General features: G+C 45.0%; 2 protein-coding genes across 2 annotated transcripts; both read left to right on the top strand.

The window, feature by feature from the left end:
- Positions 1-505: 505 nt before the first annotated feature.
- On the top strand, positions 506-7089 carry LOC306921526 (mediator of RNA polymerase II transcription subunit 14-like). The gene is made up of 10 exons (XM_079498689.1): positions 506-603; positions 4601-4731; positions 4836-4913; positions 5006-5163; positions 5336-5533; positions 5661-5793; positions 6139-6215; positions 6313-6486; positions 6581-6789; positions 7056-7089. The coding sequence occupies exons 2-6, from the start codon at positions 4695-4697 to the stop codon at positions 5751-5753; spliced, it is 564 nt and encodes a 187-aa protein (XP_079354815.1). The 5' UTR covers positions 506-603; positions 4601-4694; the 3' UTR covers positions 5754-5793; positions 6139-6215; positions 6313-6486; positions 6581-6789; positions 7056-7089.
- A 33-nt stretch (positions 7090-7122) lies between these two features.
- LOC306922065 (mediator of RNA polymerase II transcription subunit 14-like) lies at positions 7123-10851 on the top strand. The gene is made up of 5 exons (XM_079499453.1): positions 7123-7250; positions 8427-8600; positions 8742-8958; positions 9095-9275; positions 9484-10851. The coding sequence occupies exons 3-5, from the start codon at positions 8824-8826 to the stop codon at positions 9621-9623; spliced, it is 456 nt and encodes a 151-aa protein (XP_079355579.1). The 5' UTR covers positions 7123-7250; positions 8427-8600; positions 8742-8823; the 3' UTR covers positions 9624-10851.
- The last annotated feature ends 4685 nt before the right edge of the window (positions 10852-15536 follow it).

Raw genomic sequence — 15536 nt, forward strand, 5'->3', positions numbered from 1 at the left:
GCCTGCAGAGTGTCTAGTTTTGAAGATACAGACTCTGCTAAGCAAAAGTGAACAGGGCCAAACTGGGCTTATTTCGCTGTGAAAGTGACATTTAGGCACGGAGTTGGAAAACCTTGTCTGAACCCCTCCATCCTTCCTGTAGCTGCTCAGACTCTGCTTCTCTGCCCCCAGCCAAGCTTATAGGCCTGCAGAGTGTCTACACTCTAACATTTAACAGGCTGGATCATCCAGTTTAGGTGGAAATATGGAGTAGGTCTAACTCAGTTTCTCTCAACTTGTTGTTATAACTAATTTAAAATAAGTTAATTGGACTTTCGGTCAAAAAAGATGTCTAACTTGATGTGTTTGATTTGGGTTAATTTAGAAAAAATAAGTTTTGAAAATTAAAAATTAGTAAAAGTAAGTTACTTGAACATTAGAGTCGAACCAGTTGGGTCAACTTGGTAAAAGTACTTTGAGTTTGAACCATTCTTCACGCATGCGCACTCAGCAGGGCGGTACTTCTCTGAAAGCCCGCGCTGCTGTTCACTGAATGCACTTTCAGGAAGAACAACAACAGGTCATGCAACTGTCTCCACTCTCCGCAAATACGTTTTATATTTGGTGAGTAGTCCTACATATTTTATCATTTCTCAAATCGTTTCACTGTGTTGAAATTGTGTGTTTTATCTGCTTCCCTACTGTTTAGAGTTTTATCTGTTTCCCTACTACTGTTTATCGTCTACAACGGGCATGGTGTTGTTGGCTGCTTTACAAAAACACCGCGCAATGCAGTAGTTTTGACTTCGTAAAACAGTAGGCTATTTACCAGACTCACTGAAGGGTATATAAAAGCCCCTTCTACCAGCGTGTGTGTACGGGCAGCAAGTGAAATGATTTCACCCATGTTTGAGTGACTGCGAGACATGACGAAAATGTAGCCTTTTTTCAAGCCTTGTTGTTGTTACGTTCGGTTCGGTGTGTGCTGCTGCAGCTATACGGCCGTAACGTGTCTCTCTATAATCTGCAGCAGCACACGTGTCTGCTGTAACATTAGCAGTTGTTTGTGTTCATTAAATCGCCACGTTGTTATGTTTATGGGTTAGGGTAACATCCCTTCACTTATAGGCTATTGCACGTAGCTTTTAGGCTAACGGCTAGCTAAAGCCATAAGGGAAAGTCAGTGACGTCACACAGCCCCACTACCCCTTCCGTGTGACTGTGACGTCACGGTCAAATCCTTAGTTGACTGTTGGCGTCTGTCAAATGTCATCAAATGGTCCGTGGCTATAATTGCCAATAAATAATGGATCTTGAAATGAAATCGGTTGAAAACCACTGACTACTAACTTTGATCACTTGAACTTGAGGTTACTGCATGGGCAAATGTTGTAGACTAGTCGTTTTTGGAGAGGTTTATACTGTAGATTAAAATCAGCCATCGTTGTAAGCTTTGTCACATTCAGCATATATTTAGTGTAGAGGGAAATATAATGGCAGAGGATTTAAAGGGATAGTTTCGAATTTTTTAACTTAAGCTGTATGAAATACTTGCCATTAATATAGTGTATTAATTGATTGCCTGGGTCCCGTGGTGGGAGTTCTGCTCTGGTTTTGGTCAATATTAAGTAGTTCCGGTCATTTTGTGGGGGGCACAGGGGGCCACCAAGGGGCCAGTGAGGCGCTCCAACGTTGAAGCACTGCACTGGGCCCTAGTGGTAAGAGCCTAAGAGGACCACCAAAATGTGGTGGTCAAATGTGGAAGTAGACGTTCTGAGATGGACTCCGGGTGCTTCAAAACGCCACTGAGCAACTTCCACTGACATGAATAGCGGGGGGGGCGGAGCTTCGCGCCAGTTGAGTCTCTATCCTTCTTTATACTCTATGGGGGGCTTGGGGGCCACGCATTAAAAGTAAATGAATCCACAAAACTAACGTCATTTGTATTGTTGACCCATTTCTAAAATATTAGTGCAACTTTCGTTCATTTTTTACCCCTCTATCACATGGAACTATGTTTTTTTGTGTCCATATCACTACGCCCAAAAAATTGTTCCATGTGATAGAGGGGTCAAAGTTGAACGGAAGTTGCGCTAATATTTTAGAAATAGGTCAACAATACAAATGACGTTAGTTTTGTGGATTAATTTACTTTTACTGCGTGGCCCCCTGTGCTCCCCACAAAATGACCGGAACTACTTAATATTGACCAAAACCAGAGCAGAACTCCCACCACGGGACTCGGGCAATCAACTAATACAGTTGCAACCACTATATTAATGTAAAGTATTTCATACAGCTTAAGTTAAAAAAAATCGGAACTATCCCTTTAACCCATTCTGGGCGGGAACCCTGTTGGTGTTTTAAGCATTATGTTATACTTTAGCTATTCAAAGATAGCAGATCTACAAGCTCATAGCGTGCCACTGAGTGCTGTGCTACGAGCTTGTAGATCTATTTTTGAAAAATTGTGAAAATGTGGCATAAATCTTTGAATATATATTCTTTCAGAGCAAACGTTTTTAAATCAAATCTTTGCTTCTGGGGGGTCCCTGGAACAACATATTTTCAGATGGGGATCGGTGGCCAATTGCATATATTTTTGGGGGCCCTTGACATGAAAAAGTTTGAGAACGAAAGCTTATTCTTCACTTGCACAATGTAGGAGGCGGGACTAAGGGGGACTTCCTGTTGGGATATCACCCCTGTGTTTGCTTCCTGTCCATCGGGAGTGCATGTAAGTCAGTCATTTTCTACGGACAATTATAGTATTTTCTCGTCACTTGTAATTTTTTTAATTACGTTTAAAAAAAACTTTTATTCATATGGTTCATTCATTTACCATTTGTTTTTATTGTAATGTTTTATTTAGGGTTTTCTTCTCAAGGGGAAAGTTGTATGCTCCAGTGCCTGTCTGTGCTGCTGCACTATAGAGTGTCGCAGTCCCGCCTCCTACCCGGGACCAGGAAATGAAATCCAATGCATTATTCTCATAGACATTTCGTAAAGTATTTATTTAAAGACGGTTACGCCGCGGACAAAGCCAACTCGAGTCGTGACAACTCATGACAACACAAACAATATTTTGGACCAAACAAATAATTAGAAAGAAGAAAAACAACAAAAAAAGTGTTGTAACCTGCCGTTTTTTTCTTCTTTCTAATTATTTGTTTGGTCCAAAATATTGTTTGTGTTGTCATGAGTTGTCACGACTCGAGTTGGCTTTGTCCGCGGCGTAACCGTCTTTAAATAAATACTTTACGAAATGTCTATGAGAATAATGCATTGGATTTCATTTCCTGGTCCCGGGTAGGAGGCGGGACTGCGACGCTCTATACATACAGGAATACAGTACAGCGGAGTGCAGTACAGTACAGCGGAGTGCAGTACAGTACAGCGGAGTGCAGTACAGTACAGTACAGTACAGTACAGCACAGTGGAGTACAGTACAGTACAGTACAGTACAGTGGAGTACAGTACAGTACAGTACAGTACAGTACAGTGGAATACAGTACAGTACAGTGTAATACAGTACAGTACAGCGGAGTACAGTACAGTGGAGTACAGTACAGTACAGTGCAGTACAGTACAGTACAGTACAGCGGAGTGCAGTACAGTACAGCGGAGTGCAGTACAGTACGGTACAGAACAGTACAGTACAGTACAGTACAGTGGAATACAGTACGGTACAGTATAGTGGAGTACAGCACAGTACAGTGGAATACAGTACAGTACAGTACAGTACAGCGGAGTACAGTACAGTGCAGTACAGTACAGTGGAGTACAGCACAGTACTGTACTCCACTGTACTGTACTGTACTGTACTGTGCTGTACTCCACTGTGCTGTACTCCACTGTGCTGCACTCCACTGTACTGTACTGTACTGTACTCCACTGTACTGTACTGTACTCCAGTGTACTGTACCGTACTCCACTGTACTGTGCTGTACTCCACTGTACTGTACCGTACTCCACTGTACTGTGCTGTGCTCCACTGTACTGTACTGTACTGTACTGTACTGTACTGTATTCCACTGTACTGTATTCCTGTATGTATAGTGCAGCAGCACAGACAGGCACTGGAGCATACAACTTTCCCCTTGAGAAAAAAACCATAAATAAAACATTACAATAAAAACAAATGGTAAATGAATGAACCGTATGAATACAAGTTTTTTTTAAACGTGACGAGAAAATACTATAATTGTCCGTAGAAAATGACTGACTTACATGCACTCCCGATGGACAGGAAGCAAACACAGGGGTGATATCCCAACAGGAAGTCCCCCTTAGTCCCGCCTCCTACATTGTGCAAGTGAAGAATAGTAGACTCTTGTCCCCCTTGTCTGTGACAACAAATTAAGATATCTGATTGTAACATATTTGTAATACATTGCTTGACATGAGCTCAGCTAAAATTCAGAGATTTTGTATATGCAGGATTGTTCAGATATTTGCTACACTGCCCTGTCCTCCATAGGCCAGTCAGTATTATCTTGTCAACATGTGACATTTGGTACCTTCATTTCCAAGATATAATTTATGAATGCACATGGGACACAGAGAGTTGAATGCATGTATATGTTTTCTTATTGTTCGTCTGTTTTTAAATGTGTTTCAGCATTTATTGAGACCGCATTACCGACTCTGTTCATTCCTATTCTCGAGCCCTGTGGTCGCTCTGAGTGCCTGCATATCTTTGTAGACCTGCATTCATGGTTGTTCCAGCCCATGCTATAGTATATGCAATAGGTAGGTAAAGGGCAAACGCAAAATAAGTTAAAGAACAATTATAAGGTTAACATCAACCTGTGTTTTTCATCTCTAAACCTATACTAACAATCCCTACTCAACAGACCAGTCCATGCTGGATGACATCAAGAAGACCATCAACGATGACATGAAGTGTATTATATCTTGGCTACAGCAGCTAAGTATGTCCATTGTCCACCCCCTGAAATTATACAAGGATAAGAATTTGAAATGTGAAATTCTTTAGAATCGTAATCTCTTTCTCTCTGTCCAGGTTGTGGTTGGGTGAGCAGCGCTGTCGACAGTCTGAAGCACCTCCCCACCGTGTGCACAGATGTCCTCCACCTCAACAACGCCACGTCTCATCCTGTAGGCGATTTATCCAAACACAAGCTCTTCATCAAGCTCATGCGACTACCACAGTACTACATTGTGAGTTACTCATGCATGATTCATGAAATCAATGGCAGTCCTTTATTAAATTACGTAATCACTCCTTTGCATGGGCTTTTCCATTCTTTTACAATCTCTTTCTTCCTTGGTTCAATTATCATCTCTTATTTTCTTGCCTCTCTTCTTCCCACTCATCTCTCCTTACCCATAGGTTGTGGAGATGTTGGATGTGCCTGGTTGTCCTACAGACCTACAGTACAAGTATTCCTTCCTCTCTGTGTCGCAGCTGGATGGCGAGGATGGACAATTGCCATGTGCCCAGCTCCTGCAACTCTTCAAACCCAACGTTGAGCAACTTGTCCAAGACACCATGACAGGGAAAGGGGCCCGCCCCGGAACAAATAGGAAGGTAGATATGTGTAGAAGAGTCTAGGATCAGCTTACTGGTATTATGATTTGTTGTTTGCTTAGTATAAAGTAGCTTCTTTTGATATGTTGTGTATGTTGAGATTACATTTCTCTGTGTTGTGCATTAGATGTCTGGAGACCAGAGGGCTCTGGAGCCAAAGAAGCCCAAGCGATCTGTAGAGATGTGTGCCTTCAACAAAAAACCTAGTGGCCATGTGTGACACCAACATGCTCTTCATTGGCCTCAAAGCAGAGGTACAGGTATGTCCCCATATCTTAGGGGTCTTGCTTATAGGACACGTCATCGGCACATTGCTGGCCTGGCCTGGAATCGAACCTGGGACACCCAGGGCCTCTAGTTGTGCAACACGCCTTTTATCACGTTTTGCTTACCACCATTAGCTTCTGAGGGGTGTTATTACCTCCCTCCCTCCCTTTTTGATAAAGGAATCAAAGACCTTGTTTCCGGCTTTCTCTAACAATCTTCCTCACTTTTGTCTTCCTATGAACACATCCAGCCATTCTTTTCTGTTCTTGCATCTAATTTCCCCTCCTCACGGTTCACCAGACTAATGTGCATGTCTGTCGGCGTGTGTGTGTGTCTAGCTGTCCAACATGGAGATCCCCAACCAAGAAGTCCAGGTGGAGTGAGACGGATGCAGTCACGCTATACGCCTTCTCAAGTTAATACACACACACAAGCACAACCATCAAACTATTTCAAGAAATGTTGCTGAAAATATACTGACCACAAAATCGCTTATCTCTCCCTTTCCCTAGAATCCCTCCCAGTAAAGAGGTAGGAGAGGAAACCCAGAGAGCTCTAGAACGCTCCCTGTTGGACTGCACCTTCTGCCTGCAGGGCAGGAACAACCACACCTGAGTGGCTGAACTGGTGCTGGCCAACGGCACAAGGAGCAAGGTGTATACACACATACAAAGCGATCACCTCAGGTGTGTTGAGTTATGTGTTTTTTGTAGTTTTCTTTTCTTTTCCACCACATTGTCTTAGCCTCTAAATGTGTCATCCCTCATTTCATCCAATCAGCCTCGTGCCCATGCTGGGTCTGACACAGCGCACCAACACAGCCTACAGTGTTTCTCCATCCTACCCCAGTCAACCACACACATCCGCCTGGCCTTCCGCAACACATGTACTGCAGAAGCTGAGGGGTGGTGGCCATTCGAGACAGTGCCTACAACCTCTTCGACAACACAAAGATCATAGAGGGCTTCTACCCGGCCCCGGGACTCAAGGTATTGGCATAGTGACAAGGCAGAGTTACGGAGTGCTGCATCTTATCTAGGATAGACGATGACTCTGCCGAAGCTACCTGGAGATAAATGCCTGTACATACTGGGCCACATGGAGCGAGGCTCATTGGATGTTCCTGTTAAGCCTAGTTTTTCCTAGCCCGTGTTTCCACACAGAAGGCATTGTGTGTTGCAAGCTAAACCTTAAACTTTGTCTTTATCATGTTCTTCATTTTCCTCTACTCTTGTTTATGTTACTTCCATTGCAGACATTCCTCAACATGTTTGTGGACAGCAACCAGGATGCTTGCAGACGTGATGGACACCCTGGTGAACCAATTGCAAGCCCAGCAGCAGCAAATGAAAGGTGGTGCGGGAGGGGTGTACCCACCACTCATGTCGCCACCAACACCTTACCACACCAACGTAGCCATCACCCTCCATAATGCCCACCCAGTCACCAGGTAAAGATACCATGTGGAGCCCAGCTTTTATGTTTTTTTATGGACTGAAGAAGTCTACAGTATGTGTGTGTTTGTATATTAAAATGCATTTAATTTAGGTATTTATTGCTGCCTGAGCTTGTCAACCCACCATCAAAACATTCTGTTTTTCAGTTCACACTCATCGGCCACGCTCTCTTGGTTAAAGGATAAGGCTGGCGTAGGTTTTTTTTCTTGTCAACACAACAGACTAAATAAAATGGAGTTCTATGATTTGCGGGATATATTTGATTTGTTTTGGGAAGATGTTACTTGAAGAAATGTTTCGTAGGCTATGTTGATAAGAAAGAAATTTAGTCTGTCCTAATTATGTGTAGACATGTCAAAGCAAACCATGTTAGAGCATAATAATAATAATGCGTGAGAGTGAGTGCCCTTTTTGATTGACATGAGAATCATCTTGTCATAAACATTGGACACACGCCTCATTGCCTAGCAGGTAGTAAAGGTTCATACATAGTCTGGATTTTCGGTGGTTAGGTGACCACCGAACTACAACACGACGTCACAAGCCGCTGTGAAGAGCAAACCACTGCCCCAGCCCTTCTCTCTGTTTTTACTCACCACCGCTCAACGTTATTTCAGCTCCGGTGGTCACCTCACCACCGGAGTGGTGGTCACCTCACCACCGAAAATCCAGACTATGTATGAGCCTTAAGCATACAGCCAGTCCTGCTCCTTCCATCCTGCACTGTCTCAGTCCCCCAGCCGAAGCTTGCGAGGAACTTGTCAATTTATACCAGCCCTTTGGTGTGCTGTGCATGTGTACAGGGACCATCCATACCTCTGGCTCCCGAGTGGAGCACTGAGGGCACCCTCTCCCTTTGGTCCTACCCCATCCTTTCTCTTTGGGGATAGCCATGGGCCAGAAAAGCTTTGCCAGCCCCCACGGTAAACTGACATGGGGTTAATTCTAATCTGAAACGGCTGGGCAAGGACTGGCTAAACTAGTGATGTTTTGTCTAGTCACTGCTTGGCCTTAGGGCAGTGCCACACAGAAGTTAGCTAGCCAATAGCCAATAGGTCTTATGAAGTGAATCGACAGTGGGCACACTAGTGCATGCATTTGGATTTCTTTGGGTTGGCAGGCAGTAAGTGAAGTCCATGTGGCTGCTGATGACTGACTTTTTTGCCCAGGTGCTCTAGATCCCAGTTCTCCATATGCCATGGTGTCTCCAAGCCAGAGTGGCCAGTGGCCAGGCTCTCCCCAGGTCCCAGGGCCTTCTCCAGGGGCACGTATGCATGGAATGTCCCCTGGAAACCCATCTCCACTCGCCCATCGCTGACCCTCATTCGCACGTACTGTGACCAGTAAGCATTGCTCTCCTTTGTACAGATTATTTTTGTCTGTCCTCAGACACAACTGTGAGATTTACCAGCAGCATCTTGATCGTGTACTTTTACTTTGAAGAGAATGAATCATGAAATCTAACTTAATGTTTGTTTGCCCAGGTTCCCAGGTCATGCCCAGTAGTATGCCTTGCCTCTACCTCAGCGTCCATGGGCTCCTTCTATCCCCACCATCCTCACTGACATGCTCTGGCTCCCCTCAACCATGCCCTGCCTGGTGCCGGGCATGGCAGGGAGCTACCTCTCCTCCACTGGAACGCTTCTGGGCTCTGTCATCATGAGACACCACCTGCAGAGCATTATCCAGAAAGAGGCCAATGTGAGTGTTGCACAGCTCCGCAGGGCTTTTACGTAGAGTGTCTTTCTAGCCTCTTTCCTTCCATTTACAGTAATTCATCCAAAAACTTCCCATTGTTTCTTTGCTAATTCATCCCTCGATTCCCTCCTTCCTGCAGCTGTCCATCGTGAACTCCAACGAACCAGGTGTCATCATGTTCAAGACGGAGGTGCTCAAGTGTCGCGTGGCTCTAAACCCAAAGAACTACCAGACGCTGCAGCTCAAAGTTACACCGGAGAATGCTGGCCCCTGGTCACAGGAGGAACTACAGGTGCTGGAGAAGTTCTTTGAGACCACGGGTGGGTGCATGTTGTGAGCTTGTAGACCAGTACTGTAGATTAAAATCAGTAATCGTTGTAAACTTGTGTCACATTCAGCATAGATTTAGCGTAGAGGGAAATATAATGGCGGAGGATTTAAATGAATGGGGACTTGAATTATTGTCTATTTTATATTCAAGCTATTATTATTGTTGTTTTACATACTTGGCTTAACTTTTGTTCTCAGGTGTCCGGCTCATCTGGGTTCACCGTCCGTCCACCTGTCCCATCCACCCGGCCATCTCACAGATAAGGTCACCTCATCACCTACAGCACCGCCCGCCCACGGCAACACCCACTGAACACCGACAGCAACACCATCCGTAATGCCCACCTCAACGCCAACCTCAACATCAGACACAGACTGCAGCACAGATGACACAGAGAGCCTGTCCACTGCTGAGAGAAGAGAACACTGGCCTTCGTGTGTCGCTTGGTGCCGCGAAGCTAACAGCTATTATAGGTTATGATATAGAAAGACCAGGTACACTTCAATTTGAAAAACATTTTCTGATGCTGATGGATGGGAAAGTACAATGTGCCTTGGAGGAAGCTCAACCTTGCAGACATTTTTCTAAGTAAAAACAGTAGCTTACCCTTACTGACTGTGAAAACTGCTGGCCATCGTTCTACCACGCTCGTTACAGCAGGCTTCTGATTTACTATCTCTCGTCTGGGTAGTGGGAATGTTTGGTCTATACGTTTTGAGATGAGTGGCATTTGGACGGTTCCAAGAATCATGAGAATCATTCTGCCATTTTTTAGGCTTTTTGCATTCTTTGTCAAGTAAAGCAAGCAAATAATTGCTTCACCTCTTTTTGGCAGCTTGATATCCTTGCTTGATGGCGGTAACTCTGGATTGGCTCTACTACTATTACCCCCATTTGCTAGTACTTCCTCCACTACTCCATTTCTTTTTTTTGAGAGGGACAGACAGTAGGCTGACGGGAAAAGGGGGAGAGAGATGGGGGAGTGACATGCAGTAAAGGCCGTCGGGATCGGGAGTCGAACCCGCGGAACACTGCCAGACTCGGGCTACCGGCCAAGGTGCCTGGACCGCTGAGCCACAGCCCAGGCCCACTACTCTATTTCTTCAAAGCTTTGAGCAAAAGTTGCCCATCTTAGTTATGATAGGTTACCAGCCTTGCCATGGTTCGCCATAACCACGCTCAGAAAGGCAATGGTGCTTTTGCCACACTGATGTACTCTTCTGGCTCTGGATATACTTTGAAACTGTATATTTTCTCAGCAAGATGCTGTAGTATGTTATGCTTCATATCTCTTGATAAGTACAGAAGTGTTCCATCTCTCACATAAGCACGATTGAAGTAGGTTGAAGTTGACAGATGTTTACTGTTCAAGACAGTATTGTACAGTAAACAATACTGTCTTGTACAGTAAACATACAAATCAAATGTTTACTGTACAAGACCATTTATAATTTACTGTTCAAGACAGCATTGTTTACAGATGTTCTGTACAATACAGTATATACTTATACTGTTTACAGAGTTTTTCTTGAAGCTTACTGTACAAAACGGTATTTCTTTTACAATTTCTTTGTGAAAATAAACATCAGTACTTAATGCATTGTTTTATTGGATTATTGTTTTGCACATGAAGATAGTTGTAATTGTATTGTAGAATTAATTTGAATGCATTTATGTTATTGGATTCTCAGGAAAGGAAATGCAATTAAGGGATTCAGGCTACATATAATGTTTAAGTACTGCTTACTCAGAATAAACATGTTTTATAGTACTGCACACTCAAAACCAACTAGTTCTGCTAACTCAGAATAAACATGTTTTATAGTGCTGCACACTCAAAACCAACTAGTTCTGCCAACTCAGAATAAACATGTTTTATAGGGCTGCACACTCAAAACAAACTAGTTCTGCTAACTCAGAATAAACACGTTTTATAGTGCTGCACACTCAAAACAAACTAGTTCTGCTAACTCAGAATAAACATGTTTTATAGTGCTGCACACTCAAAACCAACTAGTTCTGCTAACTCAGAATAAACACGTTTTATAGGGCTGCACACTCAAAACAAACTAGTTCTGCTAACTCAGAATAAACAAGTTGTGTAGTGCACACTCAAAATAAACAAGTTCTGCTAACTCAGAATAAACACGTTAGTGTAGTGCACACTCTGAATAACCAAGTTCTGCTAACTCAGAATAAACAAGTTACTTCAAGTTACTTGTACTGCTTACTCAGAATGAACGAGTTACACTAACTCACTATTCTGAGTTTAGGTTAACTTGATTCGATTGAGGCAATGAGTTTCAGCACTTTTATTGAGTTAACTCAACTCGTTGAATTTTACAGTGTAGTTTTGAAGATACAGACTCTGCTAAGCAAAAGTGAACAGGGCCAAACTGGGCTTATTTCGCTGTGAAAGTGACATTTAGGCACGGAGTTGGAAAACCTTGTCTGAACCCCTCCATCCTTCCTGTAGCTGCTCAGAGTGGGCTGAGATTGAGATTGGGCTGAGATTGAGATTGGGCTGAGATTGAGATTGGGCTGAGATTGAGATTGGGCTGAGATTGAGATTGGGCTGAGATTGAGATTGGGCTGAGATTGAGATTGGGCTGAGATTGGGCTTCTCTGAAAGTGACATTTAGGCACGGAGTTGGAAAACCTTGTCTGAACCCCTCCATCCTTCCTGTAGCTGCTCAGACTCTGCTTCTCTGCCCCCAGCCAAGCTTATAGGCCTGCAGAGTGTCTAGTTTTGAAGATACAGACTCTGCTAAGCAAAAGTGAACAGGGCCAAACTGGGCTTATTTCGCTGTGAAAGTGACATTTAGGCACGGAGTTGGAAAACCTTGTCTGAACCCCTCCATCCTTCCTGTAGCTGCTCAGACTCTGCTTCTCTGCCCCCAGCCAAGCTTATAGGCCTGCAGAGTGTCTAGTTTTGAAGATACAGACTCTGCTAAGCAAAAGTGAACAGGGCCAAACTGGGCTTATTTCGCTGTGAAAGTGACATTTAGGCACGGAGTTGGAAAACCTTGTCTGAACCCCTCCATCCTTCCTGTAGCTGCTCAGACTCTGCTTCTCTGCCCCCAGCCAAGCTTATAGGCCTGCAGAGTGTCTAGTTTTGAAGATACAGACTCTGCTAAGCAAAAGTGAACAGGGCCAAACTGGGCTTATTTCGCTGTGAAAGTGACATTTAGGCACGGAGTTGGAAAACCTTGTCTGAACCCCTCCATCCTTCCTGTAGCTGCTCAGACTCTGCTTCTCTGCCCCCAGCCAAGCTTATAGGCCTGCAGAGTGTCTAGTTTTGAAGATACAGACTCTGCTAAGCAAAAGTGAACAGGGCCAAACTGGGCTTATTTCGCTGTGAAAGTGACATTTAGGCACGGAGTTGGAAAACCTTGTCTGAACCCCTCCATCCTTCCTGTAGCTGCTCAGACTCTGCTTCTCTGCCCCCAGCCAAGCTTATAGGCCTGCAGAGTGTCTAGTTTTGAAGATACAGACTCTGCTAAGCAAAAGTGAACAGGGCCAAACTGGGCTTATTTCGCTGTGAAAGTGACATTTAGGCACGGAGTTGGAAAACCTTGTCTGAACCCCTCCATCCTTCCTGTAGCTGCTCAGACTCTGCTTCTCTGCCCCCAGCCAAGCTTATAGGCCTGCAGAGTGTCTAGTTTTGAAGATACAGACTCTGCTAAGCAAAAGTGAACAGGGCCAAACTGGGCTTATTTCGCTGTGAAAGTGACATTTAGGCACGGAGTTGGAAAACCTTGTCTGAACCCCTCCATCCTTCCTGTAGCTGCTCAGACTCTGCTTCTCTGCCCCCAGCCAAGCTTATAGGCCTGCAGAGTGTCTAGTTTTGAAGATACAGACTCTGCTAAGCAAAAGTGAACAGGGCCAAACTGGGCTTATTTCGCTGTGAAAGTGACATTTAGGCACGGAGTTGGAAAACCTTGTCTGAACCCCTCCATCCTTCCTGTAGCTGCTCAGACTCTGCTTCTCTGCCCCCAGCCAAGCTTATAGGCCTGCAGAGTGTCTAGTTTTGAAGATACAGACTCTGCTAAGCAAAAGTGAACAGGGCCAAACTGGGCTTATTTCGCTGTGAAAGTGACATTTAGGCACGGAGTTGGAAAACCTTGTCTGAACCCCTCCATCCTTCCTGTAGCTGCTCAGACTCTGCTTCTCTGCCCCCAGCCAAGCTTATAGGCCTGCAGAGTGTCTAGTTTTGAAGATACAGACTCTGCTAAGCAAAAGTGAACAGGGCCAAACTGGGCTTATTTCGCTGTGAAAGTGACATTTAGGCACGGAGTTGGAAAACCTTGTCTGAACCCCTCCATCCTTCCTGTAGCTGCTCAGACTCTGCTTCTACTGCCCCCAGCCAAGCTTATAGGCCTGCAGAGTGTCTAGTTTTGAAGATACAGACTCTGCTAAGCAAAAGTGAACAGGGCCAAACTGGGCTTATTTCGCTGTGAAAGTGACATTTAGGCACGGAGTTGGAAAACCTTGTCTGAACCCCTCCATCCTTCCTGTAGCTGCTCAGACTCTGCTTCTCTGCCCCCAGCCAAGCTTATAGGCCTGCAGAGTGTCTAGTTTTGAAGATACAGACTCTGCTAAGCAAAAGTGAACAGGGCCAAACTGGGCTTATTTCGCTGTGAAAGTGACATTTAGGCACGGAGTTGGAAAACCTTGTCTGAACCCCTCCATCCTTCCTGTAGCTGCTCAGACTCTGCTTCTCTGCCCCCAGCCAAGCTTATAGGCCTGCAGAGTGTCTAGTTTTGAAGATACAGACTCTGCTAAGCAAAAGTGAACAGGGCCAAACTGGGCTTATTTCGCTGTGAAAGTGACATTTAGGCACGGAGTTGGAAAACCTTGTCTGAACCCCTCCATCCTTCCTGTAGCTGCTCAGACTCTGCTTCTCTGCCCCCAGCCAAGCTTATAGGCCTGCAGAGTGTCTAGTTTTGAAGATACAGACTCTGCTAAGCAAAAGTGAACAGGGCCAAACTGGGCTTATTTCGCTGTGAAAGTGACATTTAGGCACGGAGTTGGAAAACCTTGTCTGAACCCCTCCATCCTTCCTGTAGCTGCTCAGACTCTGCTTCTCTGCCCCCAGCCAAGCTTATAGGCCTGCAGAGTGTCTAGTTTTGAAGATACAGACTCTGCTAAGCAAAAGTGAACAGGGCCAAACTGGGCTTATTTCGCTGTGAAAGTGACATTTAGGCACGGAGTTGGAAAACCTTGTCTGAACCCCTCCATCCTTCCTGTAGCTGCTCAGACTCTGCTTCTCTGCCCCCAGCCAAGCTTATAGGCCTGCAGAGTGTCTAGTTTTGAAGATACAGACTCTGCTAAGCAAAAGTGAACAGGGCCAAACTGGGCTTATTTCGCTGTGAAAGTGACATTTAGGCACGGAGTTGGAAAACCTTGTCTGAACCCCTCCATCCTTCCTGTAGCTGCTCAGACTCTGCTTCTCTGCCCCCAGCCAAGCTTATAGGCCTGCAGAGTGTCTAGTTTTGAAGATACAGACTCTGCTAAGCAAAAGTGAACAGGGCCAAACTGGGCTTATTTCGCTGTGAAAGTGACATTTAGGCACGGAGTTGGAAAACCTTGTCTGAACCCCTCCATCCTTCCTGTAGCTGCTCAGACTCTGCTTCTCTGCCCCCAGCCAAGCTTATAGGCCTGCAGAGTGTCTAGTTTTGAAGATACAGACTCTGCTAAGCAAAAGTGAACAGGGCCAAACTGGGCTTATTTCGCTGTGAAAGTGACATTTAGGCACGGAGTTGGAAAACCTTGTCTGAACCCCTCCATCCTTCCTGTAGCTGCTCAGACTCTGCTTCTCTGCCCCCAGCCAAGCTTATAGGCCTGCAGAGTGTCTAGTTTTGAAGATACAGACTCTGCTAAGCAAAAGTGAACAGGGCCAAACTGGGCTTATTTCGCTGTGAAAGTGACATTTAGGCACGGAGTTGGAAAACCTTGTCTGAACCCCTCCATCCTTCCTGTAGCTGCTCAGACTCTGCTTCTCTGCCCCCAGCCAAGCTTATAGGCCTGCAGAGTGTCTAGTTTTGAAGATACAGACTCTGCTAAGCAAAAGTGAACAGGGCCAAACTGGGCTTATTTCGCTGTGAAAGTGACATTTAGGCACGGAGTTGGAAAACCTTGTCTGAACCCCTCCATCCTTCCTGTAGCTGCTCAGACTCTGCTTCTCTGCCCCCAGCCAAGCTTATAGGCCTGCAGAGTGTCTAGTTTTGAAGATACAGACTCTGCTAAG

The sequence above is a fragment of the Electrona antarctica genome (genome assembly GCF_951216825.1).
Source record: "Electrona antarctica genome assembly, chromosome: 4".
Lineage (NCBI taxonomy): Eukaryota > Metazoa > Chordata > Actinopteri > Myctophiformes > Myctophidae > Electrona > Electrona antarctica.